The sequence below is a fragment of the Denticeps clupeoides genome, chromosome 20 (genome assembly GCF_900700375.1).
Source record: "Denticeps clupeoides chromosome 20, fDenClu1.1, whole genome shotgun sequence".
NCBI classification, from domain to species: domain Eukaryota; kingdom Metazoa; phylum Chordata; class Actinopteri; order Clupeiformes; family Denticipitidae; genus Denticeps; species Denticeps clupeoides.
The window spans coordinates 7,404,983-7,421,038 of NC_041726.1; the positions used below are offsets into that span (position 1 = coordinate 7,404,983).

The following is a 16,056-nucleotide window of genomic DNA, read 5'->3' on the forward strand; positions in this document are numbered from 1 at the left end:
GATAGCAATTTATTAAACTAGTCTGATCTCTTGCATGCAACTTCCACGTTCTGGCCGATTTAAATGTTTGCCTGTGAATATATCACACAAGCGAATATCACTTTGACCTTACACTACACAAGCCCCACATGTAGTTCATAGCACCAACTCGACAACCGTGCCTGTACTCTGTAGGGGTGATGAAATTAATCTCATAATCGATTAAACACAAAGCTGATATGCAATGGATCACTGGATCAATACATCAATTATAAATCACAAAGAGGGTTCTCTACTTAAAAAAAAATAAAATTCTGTAGTTCTGGTCGCTGCACTGCTCTCATCTGACTGATGCATATTTGACAACATAATGTGAAAAAATTGACGGGACACATTGCGATGCATCGAGACATTGAATCAAAGACAAATCACTGCAGTCATAATTGAAATCAAGAGGCCGGTGAAGGCTGCGGTAGTGTCTGAACGCTGTCCCAGTCTGTGGAAGTGGTGCTCGCTTAAAATACAGTACACCGCAACTACTTCGGGTTGACCGGGAATGGGGTGTAAACTCCAAAATTAAAATTAAAACCAAATTAAGCCGTACACGTGTAGGCATTTTGGTCTCTTTGTATTCCGGTACGGATAATGAAGGATGGAGACGTTCAACGTTGGGGATAGACATGTAATGGGTGGTTGCCTCCTACTGACCTGAGTTTGTGTAGAGATTACGTTCTAGACGTGTGTGTGTGTGTGTGTGTGTGAGAGAACACTCCTGCATGCGTTGACATGCAGGGCATAGAGGTGTACCATTAGCCAAGTATGCCGTGAAACCAGAATAACTGTTTTTCCTCCGTCTGGGAACAAAATATGGTCAAGATGGTCAGAAATGGCTCCCAAAATGAAGGGTGGTATGGGAGATTTGGTTAACCATTACGCTTGTGATGTCACGACCTGTGCACAGGGCAGAGCTGCTTCCACTTTCCACCTTAGAAACTAGACTGATCTACTTAAAAGCTCCCGATAAGGAGGTGTCTGTCTGATGAAACCATCATTGTCTGTGAGAAACTACAGCGACTGAGTCACGAAAGAGGCATGGGAACATGACCACCCACTCGCGTCATTCCAGCTGAGAACGGCAGAATGAAAAAAGGCTGGAGGCAGGAAGCTCCAGGCAGCTGAGAGTCGAGAGGGAACATCATGAATACACAAAGCGAAGGAACTCACTTGCTGTTGCATGGTTTGGTTTGGGTTTAACTTATACACTTGCGAGTGAAGGGTCAATGGAGATTTTGAAGCGTTCCTCAACTCAGCATGAAATATAGGAGGAACATCTGAAGCACTGAGGTTGAACTGAATCCCTTCATGGTGCTTTTTCTTCTAGCTTGGCCAACGGTTTCGTCACAAAGCAAAGAAAAACAAAAAACCCTCAGCTTTCTAGGTTCTTGCTGGCTGCACCAGCCTTGAAATTTGGATAGGTTCCGTCAATAAACGCCGACATCTGCTGATGTAAGGGCAGGATTGGCCAACCGCTGTAGTCCAAACGATTCATCTGCCATGGATTCCTCAGTTGTTAGACAAAATGGGGTGCAACCGTGCCAAGCCCACAACCTGCCGCCTTTCATCTTGAAGTATGCCAGTGCCACCCGTGCGAGGCAAGCCAGCCCAATGACATAATGATGATAATTACAATGTTAATTATAAGACGACAACGTACTATGGCTCCAGGTTTCCCCATAAAGAGTTTAAGAGGGGACATAAATCATAGTATGGCTTCTAGTCCAAAAAAATAAATAAAAATTATAAATAAAAAAAAAAAAAAAAAAAAAAAAAAAAACTTTCATAAAAAGCCACTGAGTTGTACATGTTGCCGTACTGACTAGAAGCAAAGCGGCAGAGTCTCAGCAGCGATCAGATAAGTGGTCGGACGTGCACTATCGGTTGCTCAATCGCCACAGGAAACAGAGTTTATGCTCGCGATTATGGGTTGTCCGTGCGTCAGGCTCCAAACAGCTCACAGGCGGTTCGTGGCTATCAACGTTGGGCACTGGGCCCTGCAGCTCGGGGATGAGGTGATCAGTCATCGGGAAGTGTTCGGGAAAGCAAAGCAAAACAGCTGCCCGATGTACTCATTCCAAAGTGCCTGGCAGTCCTGAACGGCATCGGGCTCCGATTTCAATAAAACTTAACCGTCAAAATGGCGGACCGGATCCCGTCGCAACAGGTCGCTCCTCTGAAGAGCTCTGCGGCAACAGACCAGCTTAGTTTCTGCGTTGCAACAATGACCGGGGAGCGACGTATTCGGGAGCGGCCAAACCGCAGCCTTGCGCTCGCGTCGGGAGTGTGATGAGATGTTGCTTCAACGTCCCTTTGACCTGCACAAGTGCTCATTCAGGGAAGCGAGGTTGCACGTCAAGGTTGCACGCCCCGAATTCACTGCTGGTGTTAATGCAGTGCACAGATGTCTGTAGTGAAGGAACGGTGCGCACTGGGCTGGACGTCCGTCAAAGGCAGATTCCCAGCTGTCGCCACTGACTGACGGGTTCCTTTGAAGAGCATATGTTGAAGCACAAATGTATACGACCATGCATTTCATTTCTTCTCATTATACAACTCTCGTGTACGACAAGTGAATTTCATGCAGCAAACGGCCAATGAAAACCGAGCAAGATGCCGCAGAACAGCAAACAAGCGTGTCAGATGTGCACACGTTGTGCTCAAGACAGTGGTTAAGACAGTCAGACCGTGACTAATCCATCCCAGTGCCGCGGGAGAGAGGAATCTGTAGCACAAATTCTATATACAAGTGGATATACTGGTGAACCGTTGCGCCGAAAAATTCTCAAAACCAGAAGAATTTTCTTTGCTGATAACAATTTTCGCTCTGAAACAAGCAAACAAAACTCATAAAATATGGTTGAGCACAAACGGAAAAGATAAAACCGAATAAATAAACGATTTAAATAATATAAATAATAGGTGCGGTAAGGACAGAAGAAAGGAGGAGCCACGCCTTCTGTAAGGCACGTGGGGGGGTGTTGAGTAAGCGTGCAAGAGACGGCGTACAGCCGTTGTTAAGTAGGCAGCCTTTCTTGATATACGGCCTAGGGGGGCGCATCGTACGCAGTCGGAACAGCGTGCGATGGCTAGAAGACCTACTTTTTCAGCTTGTTAACAGAAATAGCGGGGTGCAGCTATTATGTGGCGAGGATTGTGAGGGTGGTAACCACGGCTCCAATCCCTCTCGCGCTCTTGCAGGTTTCGACTCCAGCGATTAATCCTTGTGGAAGGAGCGGCTTGCAAATTTCGCTCTGCTTCGGTCCTAAAGGTCCGAAAATGCGCTCGCATGCGACGTGGGTCCGCGCGAGGCCGTGCGCAGGGTCAGAAATGTGTCAGGTTTTTGGACCCCTCGCCGATCGACCGGTGCATCCCTAGTATAAAGGTAACTAAAAGGTGTTAATATTTTTAATGAAGACTGGTACAGAAAGCAGTTGTGTTAAAATAATAAACATTTTTCCTGTGAATTTTCACTATTAGAAATTTGACTTTCGTCCTCAAGCCCCCGTCAGCAGACACGAGCAGTTGCACGCATAGGTAACGCGTTCGCGCGCTTGTCAGGACAAGCGCTCACGAGCAGGCGGTCACACGCTGCCGCTCCCGCGGCGAGTCTGGAAATAGCCCGGGTGCTGGAGGCCACGACGGGCCCAGGACGTCGCGTTGGGAAGGAACCCCCCCCACGCGGCCTCCGTTCTACACCTACGCACGCGGCTCGATTCTCGACCCCTTCCAGCCGCGGCATCAACGCCAGCCCCACTCCCGCGGCTCCGAATGGAGCCCTTACTCGGACTCGTTCCCTCTAAAGCATCAACAATTGATATGGTATCATTCCCAAAAAAAAAAAAAAAAAAAAAAACTCCGCTTCGGCTACCGAAGCAGAGAGCGACCCCAGGCGCGGCACAGCAGGCCTCGGATAACGCCTAATCCAGGAGGACATCATGCCAGTTACCGACACGGCGACCAGTGGGGTCAGCCAGAGGCGGAATCTGGAGATCGAGAAGAGATTTGATTAGATTGCGATTTATATCCCCGTTGGGGAAAACGTAGCCGGCCGCGGGCCAAGAAACGGGATACGGGACCCTCTCGAATTCAGGGTTCTTACACACTTTTAGACAAGAATTTCTATGACTTTTCAATGACTCGAAGGCAGCTTTTACGACCATGCGTTTTCTGAGATTTCTCAGCACCAAAATATTGTTAAACTAAACTTACAAAACAGGGTTTTTTTCTCGAGTAAAACGGACCCCCGTCAAGTTCACAGATCAGCAGCTTTAATTTCCATGCAGCTGCGGAGGAGATGGAGAACGTAAGCACCACACGCTGCGCCACGTGACGTGCTTCACCGCGTAGAGCCGGGAGAGAAACTATGAACCTGCGCGCGTTTTAAACGTTGTAGTTGTAAAGGTAGAAGAAACATCTCTCAGATCAATCAGACTTCAATTACCTCTCTAGAACTCTATATGTTTATTTCGTATTCCAAAACCTCTCGAGGCCTAGACAACTTCTCTTTTCAAATTCCGTGACTTTTCCAAGTTTTTAAATGAGGAAGTTCTTTTAGAATTTGGTCCTGGTCTGTCAAGAGGAAATAAAAAAAACATCTCAACACATCAGAAATACTGATGCAGCTTGGAGGTGTGATTTAATAATTTGAGTTTTTCTGTGGACGTGTCACTGCAGGCGACAAAATACCGAAACTACAAGACATTGATAGTATTTTCTTTTTACAATTTACTTCATTTTAATACAGGTTGACATCTCACCAGGACCTGAATTCACATAGTGCTTCATTAAGCCAGAAGTCTTTTGGGGGGGAAAAAAAAAAAAAAAAAAAAAAAAAAAAGGTGTACTGAATAGAATCATGGCGTCAGGATTAAAATTCAGACATTTTCATTAACATTCTATTAACAGCACAGCATGAATATAAAGAAAAAATTAAAAGTAAAGCTCTCTAGACAGAAGGCACAAAAAAAAAAAGAAGTCATGCTGGCTCGGAAAAGCAGCAAGTCACGTGCAACTAGTTAACAGGGTGCCGCAGCGTAGGCCAGGAAGGTTTTTTTTTTTTTTTTTTTTCCTCTAGCAAGCGCCGTCGGCATGGATGAAGCAAAGTGTTCCGGCAATCTCTGGAAATCATTTTGCCCAGGGGTGTAATGACCACCCCGTGATTCACGTCACAGACAATGCGCCTTTTTCAAAAGAGAGCGGCGTCTTCAAAAAAAAAAAACAGACTTGCATGACCGACAAAGGCATATTTTCCTCTTGCAGGTTAGAGTGCGCTGCTGCTGCTGAGCTTTTATAAAGCATTTATCGCAATTAGCCATATGTAATGTGATTTCCCAATGTTTCTGCTTTTGTGCACAGCTAGTCATCACAACTTGGATTTTTTGCACTTTATACAGATGTATAGATACGATTCAAACATTTGGTGCAAAAACTGTTCAACACACACACACACTGTGCATGGTTGCAAACGCACTTGGAATTAGGGGGGAAAAAATGAAATTAAGAAACTTTATAGTGAAGCAGGAAGCACGTGGTCCACTCTGGCCCACAGACAGGCTTATGGCTGTACCCACGCGGACCAGCTGGAGGGATGAAGAATAAGGTGCCTTCTTTAAGGTCCGATATCAGCACTACCTCAGTCCCTGAAGGGAACGTAATAAATGGCCACAGGGTCACACAAATGAGGATTAGCAGAAAGAAAGAAGGAAAAAAATGATTTGGTTTCCATCAGGTTAACCGCGAAACGGAGTCTGTTTTGAAGTTCTGGAGGAAGCCGTTCGTCTCCTGTAGCACAGCAGTAAAAACCGGCGGTGGGAGACTTACCTGCACGGTCTTTTTAATTCGGTGAGACGGTCCAGGGTACTCCGCAGAGTACAGGTCTGTGAGGAAGAGGGAGTTTATGAGTGTGGATTTCCCCAGGCCGGACTCCCCTAGGAGATGAAGACAGGGCGATTATAGCAGATGCAGTTCCACCACGTTCAAACATTTCATTTGTTGCACTTAAACATTTTGTAGGTTTTGAAGCCGCCCCCCCAGGCCAGCAGATTTCCTAAACCATGAGCTTCTTCTTCCTCCTGGATTCTGAGGCCTTGAATTTCTCTCTTTTTTTTTTTTTCCCCTCTTTCTTTCGTCTCCAAAGGCCAGTTGATGTCTTGCAGCATCTGGTCAGGTCTAAAGACATGACCTCCTGGGGCCTAAGGTCATCCTGAGTTGACCTAGAGAAGAGTCCTCTTGACCTTCTGATGGCGCGACTGAACTCCTTGAGCCGTCCCTGCTGTGCGCGAGTGTGTGTTATAGGATCTCCAAGTTCAGGTAACATGAACGGCCAACACCACAGCTCTGGCTCTAATGCTAGAGGGGGCTGCACTGGTAACCAGATATCATGGAATGTCAGTGAAGTTTAAACTAATTTCAACTTGGGGGGGTTAAAATAGATCGATAGATATAGATAAATAAATAAATCGCATACCTGTTGGCCTCATGCAACATGCACTACGCTGAATACTTGATATAAGCTAGTATACTCTCTCAAGCTTTCTTGGCACCGTAGGGACGCGGGGTCTTGAACGGCATGGTTCAATCACGCCAGTGTACATAGTTAAACGTGCTCTACGCATGAAAGCAGATAAAAAAATATATATAAATAAATAAATAAAAAGCATATATAAGATGTACAAATACTGTTTAAGATGACAATCCAAAATGGTTGAATAGTTTTTGTTCCTGGACACTTGGCTCGATTCATGACTCGACCCTTTAGCACATCAGCAATTGTAATAAAAAAAAAAAAAAAAAAAAAATCGCTGCGTTTACACAAAGGGTACCATCTTTCACCAGGCCGGGAGACAATCCCCTCTGTGTGGCGCGGGGTCGGGCGTGAGCCCAGAGCCATTAACTGCGCTCAGCGCAGCAAAGGCAAGGATGACGAAGGGGAGGGAAATAAATAAGACAAAGGCGCCAGTGTGGACCGGTGAACTCTAGCTCGCTCGCTCGCTCTCTCTCTCTCTGTGGTGACCTTTAACGGGTGCCCGGTCCTACCCAGCATCACCAGCTCCTGCCAGCCGGCCCGGGGAGAGCCGCTGGACACATTGTGTGGGAAGACAGGGCGCAAATAAGTAAATAAGCACATGAATAAAAAACGTCCGCCATACGTCAGCGCTCGCGCTTTTTCGGCATCGTAAATCGTTCCCGCCGCCGCCTGAGCCTCGCCAGCCTCCCCGTCACGACGGAAATCTGTTCCCCATTCGTCTTGGGAAGGCCACTGATGCCTGAACGCAAACACAAATCCCCCCCCCCAAAAAGGAGAGAGAAAAGAATGCACGGATTTATTTCTGTTGCTGAATGCGGTTTGCGGGTTTGTGAAAACAGCGGGTGAAATACGGCCGCCTTAAAAACGTTACGCTGAATTAGAGGGACGGTAGAGGCTGACTGGAGACTGGCATGCACCACTTTACACGGGGGGATTCCAATGCAGGCCACCTCCCCTTGGGGCAGTGGTGGCCTAGTGGTAAAGGCAGCGGCCCGGTAATCAGAAGGTTGCCGGTTCGAATCCCGAGCCGCCAAGGTGCCACTGAGCAAAGCACCGTCCCCACACACTGCTCCCCGGGCGCCTGTCATGGCCGCCCACTGCTCACCAAGGGTGATGGATAAAAAGCAGAGGACACATTTAGTTGTCTCACAATGACAATCACTTCACTTTCTCACTTTTCAGCTGGGGTGGTAGTAGCCTAGTCGGTAACACACTCGCCTGTGAACCAGAAGACCCAGGTTCAAATCCCACTTACTACCATTGTGTCCCTGAGCAAGACATTTAACCCTAAGTGTCTCCAGGGGGGGACTGTCCCTGTAACTACTGATTGTATGTCGCTCTGGATACGGGCGACTTACTTTTCCATAGATTTCAGGGTATTAAAAGCCATTTCAGTACAACTGATATTCAGTATAATCGTAATTCATTGATAAACTGCGAATCAGTTGAAAAAAAAAAAAAGACCATGGAGACCGTGGACCAGGTGTAGATGTCTGGCGTCTTCTCAAGCTCAAGGTACATCAGGGCATTCTCCTCAGCTTTCAAGACTCAACTCAACAAGTCAATAGACCAGATGTGATGGCGGTTTCTGTGTGTGTGTGTGTGTGTGTTTACTCCTACTTGCAGAAATTTGAATAACAGCTACGGCTGAGGTGCGGGGGAAGTGTGGTTTTAAAAATGGTACAAAAAAAAATTAAACCACAATACACCGAGCCAGGACGTTCCTCACAGGGAAATAATTAAATTTTAAAAAGTCCTTAATAGTGAAGGCAGATTAAAATACAGAGCAATGTGTAAACCAAAGCGGTGTTGACACTCATTGCACATCCCAGGTGCCAATGACACCATTGGCCTAGTGACCATACCGATTGGCTGTGATGTGTTTTTTTTGCCCCACACAGACCGATATTATTCAATGGCATAACATCCAGTTATCCTTACCCACCATAAACATGATTCCCCATCCGATGGGCCTACAGCTTCTTCAGCTAGGAGAAGCCATGGGAAACCTTTTAATTATTTCCCAAATCTGTGATTGAAGATGAGCTCCCCTGATAAACCTTCTTATTTATGGAGGACGGTCACTCTCCCCTGCTCAGCCCAGGCCGGCCTGCAACACGCACACTTCCTTTAAAGGAAGTATCCAGCAGCTGTGTAAACCGCGGGGGCTTATTCGGAGAGGAACTCCCCGTCGCACGGCGGTGGGAGAGGAGGCGGGAGAGCGAGGCAGGATAAAGGTTTCCAGGGAGAGTGAGAGCGCTTTTTAAACAACATCGCAGCTGAATTAAATTATACATTTATACAAACACACACACACATATATACACAGACGTGAAAATGTGTCAATTGTGTGTTTATGTGATCGATCTTCCACTTCCCTCCAATTCAAACAAATCTGGAACTCTGCACCGCAATGTAGCCAAAATCATAAAGTTCCTCCAATAAAAAAAAAACTCCCGCATTAGCCCTGAGATTAGGGTCGGCCCGTTTGGGCTTGAGGAAACGTGTTAATCATCTGCAAATATTGACCCCAAGCGCCTGCACAGCCATCGGCCAAGTCCGAAAGTCACGGCCACCAAACGGGAAGCGCTGCTAACCGTTTTACGGCTACGAGCGCCGGCGCTAGGCTTCCTGTTCTTACGCTTATTTATAAGATTGAACGTTTTACTGTGCTATTAATTATGCTTGCTTGAGCATAATTATTACAGCCAAATACATTTTTATGCGTTTCTCGCATGAAATTGTGTGTTCACTAATTCAAGTCAGTCACTTTAATTTGATTATTATCAATTATGATCTCAGTACAGCTGAAAATGAAGCAATAAAAATGTCCTTCAGCTGCTTCGTCAAATGTGGGTTTCACTACATCATTTCTAATGAATATTCTTTCCCATATTTTCTACCTAAACTCATTTCAAGGAGATTTCAATACGATACTGTATTCGTTCATTTGCTTACTTGGATAATGGTGTATGTGCGGCTGCGATTTGTTTACCAGAGATAAATGATCAGTTTAAGATTTGTGGGGAATTTTACTAAGTGGGGTGGAAATAAAATTAAAAATCTTTTACTAGGAAGAGCTCCGGAATGACTTGTCCTAGTTCTAATTACACGCTGCCGTTAATGGCCCATTTCCTTCGTGCTGGAACCACATGACTGGTGAATTTGGAGGCGGCAGAGATGGAATTCCAGGCGTTCCCGTCTTTCTAACCCCAACCATCCCCACCCCCAACCCCTTGCCTGCTCTGGGAGCTGGGAGGGCACCAGTCAGAAGCGGTTCAGCCTGAACGGGACAGGAAGTGACCTCACATGGGCGGCGACAAGCATTTCCTCTGCAGGTACGGCTTCTCGGCCCGGGGTGTCGTGTGGTGAGAGCACACAAAGAGCGAGCGAGCGAGAGAAAGAGAGGAGGAGGGAGGAGGATGTTCACACAGACCTGGCTGCACCACTGGAATTACAGGAAATGCCCCACCCACATCCGAAACACAGCCGCACTTTTTGTCTTTTTTTTTTTCAGATTTATATACATCAAGTCACACTACTCCCCCCCGTTTCCAACGTTGTGTAATTAGCGCATTTATTATAGGAGGGATGCGGACGATACGGTCAATGTTTCTATATGGCACCACGCAGACGATACAGCTCCGGGTACGAGTGGAAAAGGAGACATGGAGGAGCTGGGTAGATGTGCCGTTCCCGCTGAGCTGGAGGAGGTCTGTTACTAATGCATTCCAGGGAGCAGAGGCCTCTATTAAGACACGAGGACCACGTTCATGGGAAACGCCGTGGGACATGCGAGCCAAACGACATGTGGTATGAGGGGACGGCATCTGCATAGCTACGCAGATGTTTTCAGTGTTTCTCAGGCTGTGCTATATTTAAGAAAAATCCTATTATGGAAAAATAAAGCAAATGAACCCTGAAGGGGCCTGGGAGGGTATGAAAGAGACAAATAGCCGTCTTCCGACAGACCAGTTCAAGGTCTCCACAGCTTTGAAAAATACAAAGTGGTACCATGAGCACCCAGACGAACCTGGCCACACCTACTCCAGTACATTTATAAAGTGGACCACTGTCCTAGCCAGTAAAATAGAGACACCAAATGCCACATATTCCTGTCCTTCGTGACCAAGCCCAGTCCAAACCAGACAGGCATTCTGAAAATTCTGGCCCACAATGGCCACGTCCCATCAGCTCACGTCAGGCATCCAGGTAAACCAGTTAGACATACGGTGACATAATGACGTGGCTCTATGGTGGCCCTCGAGCCTGGGCTAAAAGCAAATCAGTCAACCGGCGAACACCGGCACCAGCACACAACCAATGCCTACGGTCAGTTTCCCTATCGTGGCCTGACGTAGGCTTAAACCACGAACAGGAAACTGATCCAGACACTGAAGTAGTTACTCACCTACAACCATGAGGGTGAACTCAAAGCCCCTCTTGACGGACTTTCTGTAGACTTGGTTGGGCAGGTTGGCGAAGCCCACATAGCCCTCGAGGTTCTTCTGCTGCTGTAGGCCAAGAACCAGACACAGAGAATGGGTTTAGCAGATGGGGAGAAAAGAACGGCTACCCAGAACCCCTGTGTGATAGCGTCTCCGAAGTGAGTTTATTTTAACAGTAATGGCAAAAACGTCAGACCCAAAGCGCCATAAAAACCGATAAAGCAAACAGAGAGGATCCAGAGGAAGCCGGAGGTGCGTTTAAAGAGGCTTTTGTGAAATTCGATATCCGGAATGTCCGTGTCGTGCGCTTCGTCCTGAGATCAAGCAGAGATGACAGACGGCCGCCATACTTACTGCTACTTCGGTGAGCACCGAGTTCCACAACGTTCCACAGAAGATGGATGGCGGCGTGACGGGTGTATGGATTCACGAATCAGGGCATCCAGGAGAGAGAGAGAGAGAGAGAGAGAGAACAAAAAAACAGATTAGTTCTTCAGTCCGCCCATGAAATAACACCGCAGTTTGCAGGTTCGAGTCCCTGGCTGCACGTTAAAAATAACTATGCGGTTTCAATGTGCACCCAAAAGCAGGGGCCGGCAACCATTATCACTCAAAGAGCCACTTTGACCTGGTTTCCACAAAGCACGAATGTGTGTGTAGAAGCCGATGACGTGAGGAATGTTTAATCACCCGGACAAGTCTAAAAACCCGGAAATCTGGTCACCCTAACTTAGCGGCGCTGTGCAAACTCTAAGCAACGAACATATCAATTATAGTCAACATACGCAAATCATTAAACGTTCAATATCGCAAACAACTGTTCACTCACCCCAAGAGCAGTCAGGTTTTGAAACGCTGCTCTAATTGAACAAACTGATTAACAGCTCTGGTGGGGATGGCGGAAATATATGGAATTTGTGACTCATTTTAGAACCCAAAAAAAAAAGGATCTTTAATTTTCGAACTATAAAATAAATAAATAAATAACACACTTTAATTCTGATTTATCTTCATGGAGCCGCAGTGTGCTTGATCTAGGGTCTGAAGACTTAACCAATATAGCTTAATAGAAACTCCATTTTTGCACTTTGGTTACAGCCTGAGCATAATAATAATACAATCTTGCGTTGAACGTAGCTTAACCTCCAACTGCTTTATTCCACCACCCTGAACCAATTACAACAATAAAATGAACAGACCAATACACATCTTCTGCATCAGAGGCTATGCAATTTTAACTCCGCAGATTATTTTCAGTCAGAGTATAAGATATAGTATATAGTTTCATAGCGGCTTTCACCTTTAACCCCGTTATCCGGATGGATCGGGGATTGTTTTGAGAATATCATGGCATTGGCATTGAAATGTCAGAACATCAAAACCAGATCATGCTAGCGGCGCAACTAATCAATCGTGCCAGCATGCACTCATCTCAGGGTGTTAACTGGTTTGATTTAATTACTGTTTGAGACCAAAAGGAATAAATATTCCAGCAGTTTAGATATATGTAGGATTAAAAAAAAAAAAAAAATTATGAGTGAAATGGATTACACGGGGGTCTGGACAAGAGAAACGCATCTTAAGAAGGCTTCAGTGGCACTGATTTCAAATGCGTTCGACTCTCAAAGTTAGAGACCCGAAATCAATCAAATCACCAAAACCACGCTCTGCCTAGCACAGTGCAATGCCTGGAAAAGTCCCATTGTTAATGTCCCCGCGTTAATGACAACGTTAATTACAAGTGCAGGTTGAAAAAAGGCCACTCATCCATCTGCCGAACGAAAAATCCCAGTCAACGATTTGTAAGGTTGGACACATTTTCCTAGTTGAGAGTGAGATAGCCTGCGTCACGCTGATCAATAGGAACCATGGCGTCTGGTTCAGAAATGGCACTGGGGACTTCATCTGAGGAGAAAACCACATGCTGCGGAAAGTACCCAAAATCCTCAACATTTAAACGAGACTTGAAAAATGCAGATTAACGGGGAGCGAAATTTCTATTGGCAATCACCATTCATGTCCTTTAGTGTCTTTGAGCAGAGGAACATACAGCTGGACATTTGGACACTACAGATCTGTTAATCTTTCATAATTGTCAAATTCAGTCGCCATGTCTAGCACAACAAGGAAAGTAATGACCACGACAAACCCAAATCCAACGAGGACCAGCGGAGTTGACATAAATCCACCATATTCCATTTTAACCCCTCACATTCAATCGAAGTAATTTCAACCTACTGGCACAAAGCAGGTCAAAGGTCATGAAACACAATGAACAGAATAGGAGGCGGCCCCCATATTTCATTGTTCTTTCATCACGGTTTCAGTTAACTTGGCCCTTAAGCACTGTCAACCAGGGTTAGCACATTTCAAAGGGTAGGCGTTCACTCCTCATAAACTAACCAAACCTCTTTATTTTAGGTCATAATTAGGCCAACAATGAACCCCCAAAACTAAGCATCCAACTATATCGCTAAAGATGCCTTTCGTTGAAATATTTGTCTCATGAATTTTCAGGTGGCCGCATTCGCTTTGGTATCCAATCCCCTATTACGGCACACGGACGTACGACCCATCCCACATTTGGTATGTTTGTATCTGGTCACCACAGGTGCTACCCCAACTTTGTTGACTTTTAAAGTGTTACCCAAACCTCTAGGCCAACTGTGAGATTTTTGCCTGAATGCTCTTCAGGCCTCGAAAGGGGGGGGGGGGGGTCGGGTGTAACCAAGAGCAGCGAGGTTCTGTACCGGCGGAAAAAGCGGCACCCTATCGGAAAGGCTGGCGGTGGAGCCTTGTTTTGCATCCCTTAGACGCAGCATCCGCCAGCCAATCAGCAGCCTTGAAATCAGACGGCAGGAAACAGGGCCCCGAGTGTGACGAGCACACGCGCAGTCTCGCTCCTTAACCGCAGGTGCCAAACCGAGTGCGGGAGCCGCGCCAATTTTACGTCTGGGGTCTGCTATAGGGGAAACGGCGAGGGGGGCTTGCGCGAAGGCCCCTGGGTGCGGGCAGCGCTTGCATCTCCGGGGCGGGCGTGTTGTTTTTGCCCCTGGGTGAACTGCCGGAAGAGATGCGGTGGGGCCACGTCTTTTTTTGTTTGACTTGACTGGGAGTTTTGAGGTCAGAGAGAGAGAGACCAGACGAGACGAGCAGCACGGGCGGAAATCAGCAGAGAACTTGACCCCTCCCACGACCTCGCGCGCCACAACGCCGCTACCACAGTTGCCTGGCTGCTTACGGGGTCCGAGTGAAAGTACACCCGGTCCCCCAGGAGGAGCGATGGCAGCATGGAAACGGTCACCGCAGTGCTAGCACTGGTACCGGTCTTCAGGAGTCACCGTGCAAGAAGTTAAAGGTGACTTCAGAAATAAAAAGCCAGGCGTGGAGCCTCTTTAGATAAAAAAAAAAAATGATAAAACTACAAACGAAGGCCTGGATTGGAGTTTAAGGACGCGTATGACAGCAGCTGGGTGGTTTCCGATGAGATGGCCGGGAATCTTTTCCAAGATCATCTAGTAAACTGCTGCTTGGAGAGGAACACCTTCAAACTGCCAAAAGTCAGCGTGCGTCTATGTCTGTGCAGGTGGCATCAGCACAACTGGAGCGTCTCAGCTGTCGCCGGAAGCTCCGCCTGCTCTCCTCACAGACCAGCACCTGAACAAACTCGGACCTCCCTGACCAGGGAACAAAACACACACACACACACAAAAGAGCAGGCGCGCCACGTTCATGTGACGTTGGCGCATCAGTCACATGACAGCTGCCACCGAGGGATGATTAACCCCCTCCTGACACAGCACCCACCGTGCACGTGGAAAAGGGAACCCAGAACCGGGCCGAAGACCCCCGCTCGTACTCACTCGTGCAAAACGACGCCCAAGGGCGGCAAAACAACGGGAATGCGATCGCCCCTGATCTCCGTCGCAGGGGGGCTCGGGAGACCCTGGGGGACAACGCGGCCGCTCATTCCGGCCCGGCGGTGTCACATAACACGGATTCCACAGACGCCGAGAGAAAACACCAGCGAGGGTCCCGATTGGCCGAAGCAAGGGACCCTCCTGAATGGCAAAACACAAAACATTTCACCAAAGTCATCCCGGTGGCAGACGACTCGGGCACAAACTGAAGAATGAGGTAATATATATATATATATATATATATATATATATATATATATATATATACATACATACATTATATATATAAAAAAGGACAGCTACTGTCACCATCAGTGGGGTTTCTATTGTTTGACCAGGCAAACAAGGAAGACTTGTGCCATTTTTTCGATGGCAGACGTGCTGGCACACGATCAGTCGTCCTTTTCCGTCTCGGAACGGCAACGGCGGACAGCTCCACCGGCGCCAGTTCCGGTGACGGCCGCGTTCTCCCGACTCGCGTTAGAATGTGCAGGCCGGGCGGCGAGAGGGAGGCGAGGAACGGCCACGGTGGAGCGTGGGTGCGTGACAGGGAAATAAGACGCGGACTTCGTCTAGTTCCTGACTGTCGTGAAAAACGCGAGCCGGACCGGAGGCGGAGGAAACGGGACACGAAGACGGGGAGCAAAACAGATTTCTTAAAAAAAAAAAAACACCACACAAAAAAAAAACGAGATTTCTGAATGGGCGCGTAAAAAAAAATAAAGCCGACTGGCCTGACTTGGCATTAATTACGAGCCGCTGTTAATTTATTTGAAGCTAATTAATTGCTGGGCCCGAGATAAATCTACGGCAGCGGAGGAAGGGAAAAAAGAGACACAGGAAATGCCTCAAACGCGCCGGCATTCGAAAGCGGGTTTTTTTTTTTTTTTTTTTTTTTCGACCACAAAGCGACACGGGCGTAGCCTCCCCGCGCCGAAAAGCAGGCGCTTCGCGACGGAAAGCGGGCCAGGAGACTCACCCATCGTGTTCCCTGGCGCCTCGGCGACCGATCTCTCGCAGACCGACATTCCCTCTCACGAACTCGCGGCGACTCCCGATTCCCGCGGCGGCCGTACGCAGACTCTCCGGCGTAGCGCGGCGAGGGCGGAGCGGCGGAGTCGGCGTA

General features: G+C 47.4%; 1 protein-coding gene across 3 annotated transcripts in view; it reads right to left on the reverse strand.

Moving 5' to 3' along the window:
• Nucleotides 1-16,056, reverse strand: part of septin7a (septin 7a) — a 29,462-nt gene extending 13,406 nt beyond the window's left edge. For 2 of the 3 annotated variants that reach the window (XM_028963368.1, XM_028963366.1), the window contains exons 1-4: nucleotides 15,910-16,054; nucleotides 11,365-11,369; nucleotides 10,974-11,076; nucleotides 5,857-5,963 (exon numbers count right to left, since the gene is read on the reverse strand). In XM_028963368.1, the coding sequence (XP_028819201.1) occupies nucleotides 5,857-5,963; nucleotides 10,974-11,076; nucleotides 11,365-11,369; nucleotides 15,910-15,958 (264 nt within the window). In that variant the 5' untranslated portion in view covers nucleotides 15,959-16,054. Of the gene's footprint in view, nucleotides 1-5,856; nucleotides 5,964-10,973; nucleotides 11,077-11,364; nucleotides 11,370-14,534; nucleotides 14,537-15,909 lie in introns of all 3 variants that reach the window. The other variant, XM_028963367.1, reaches the window with a different exon arrangement.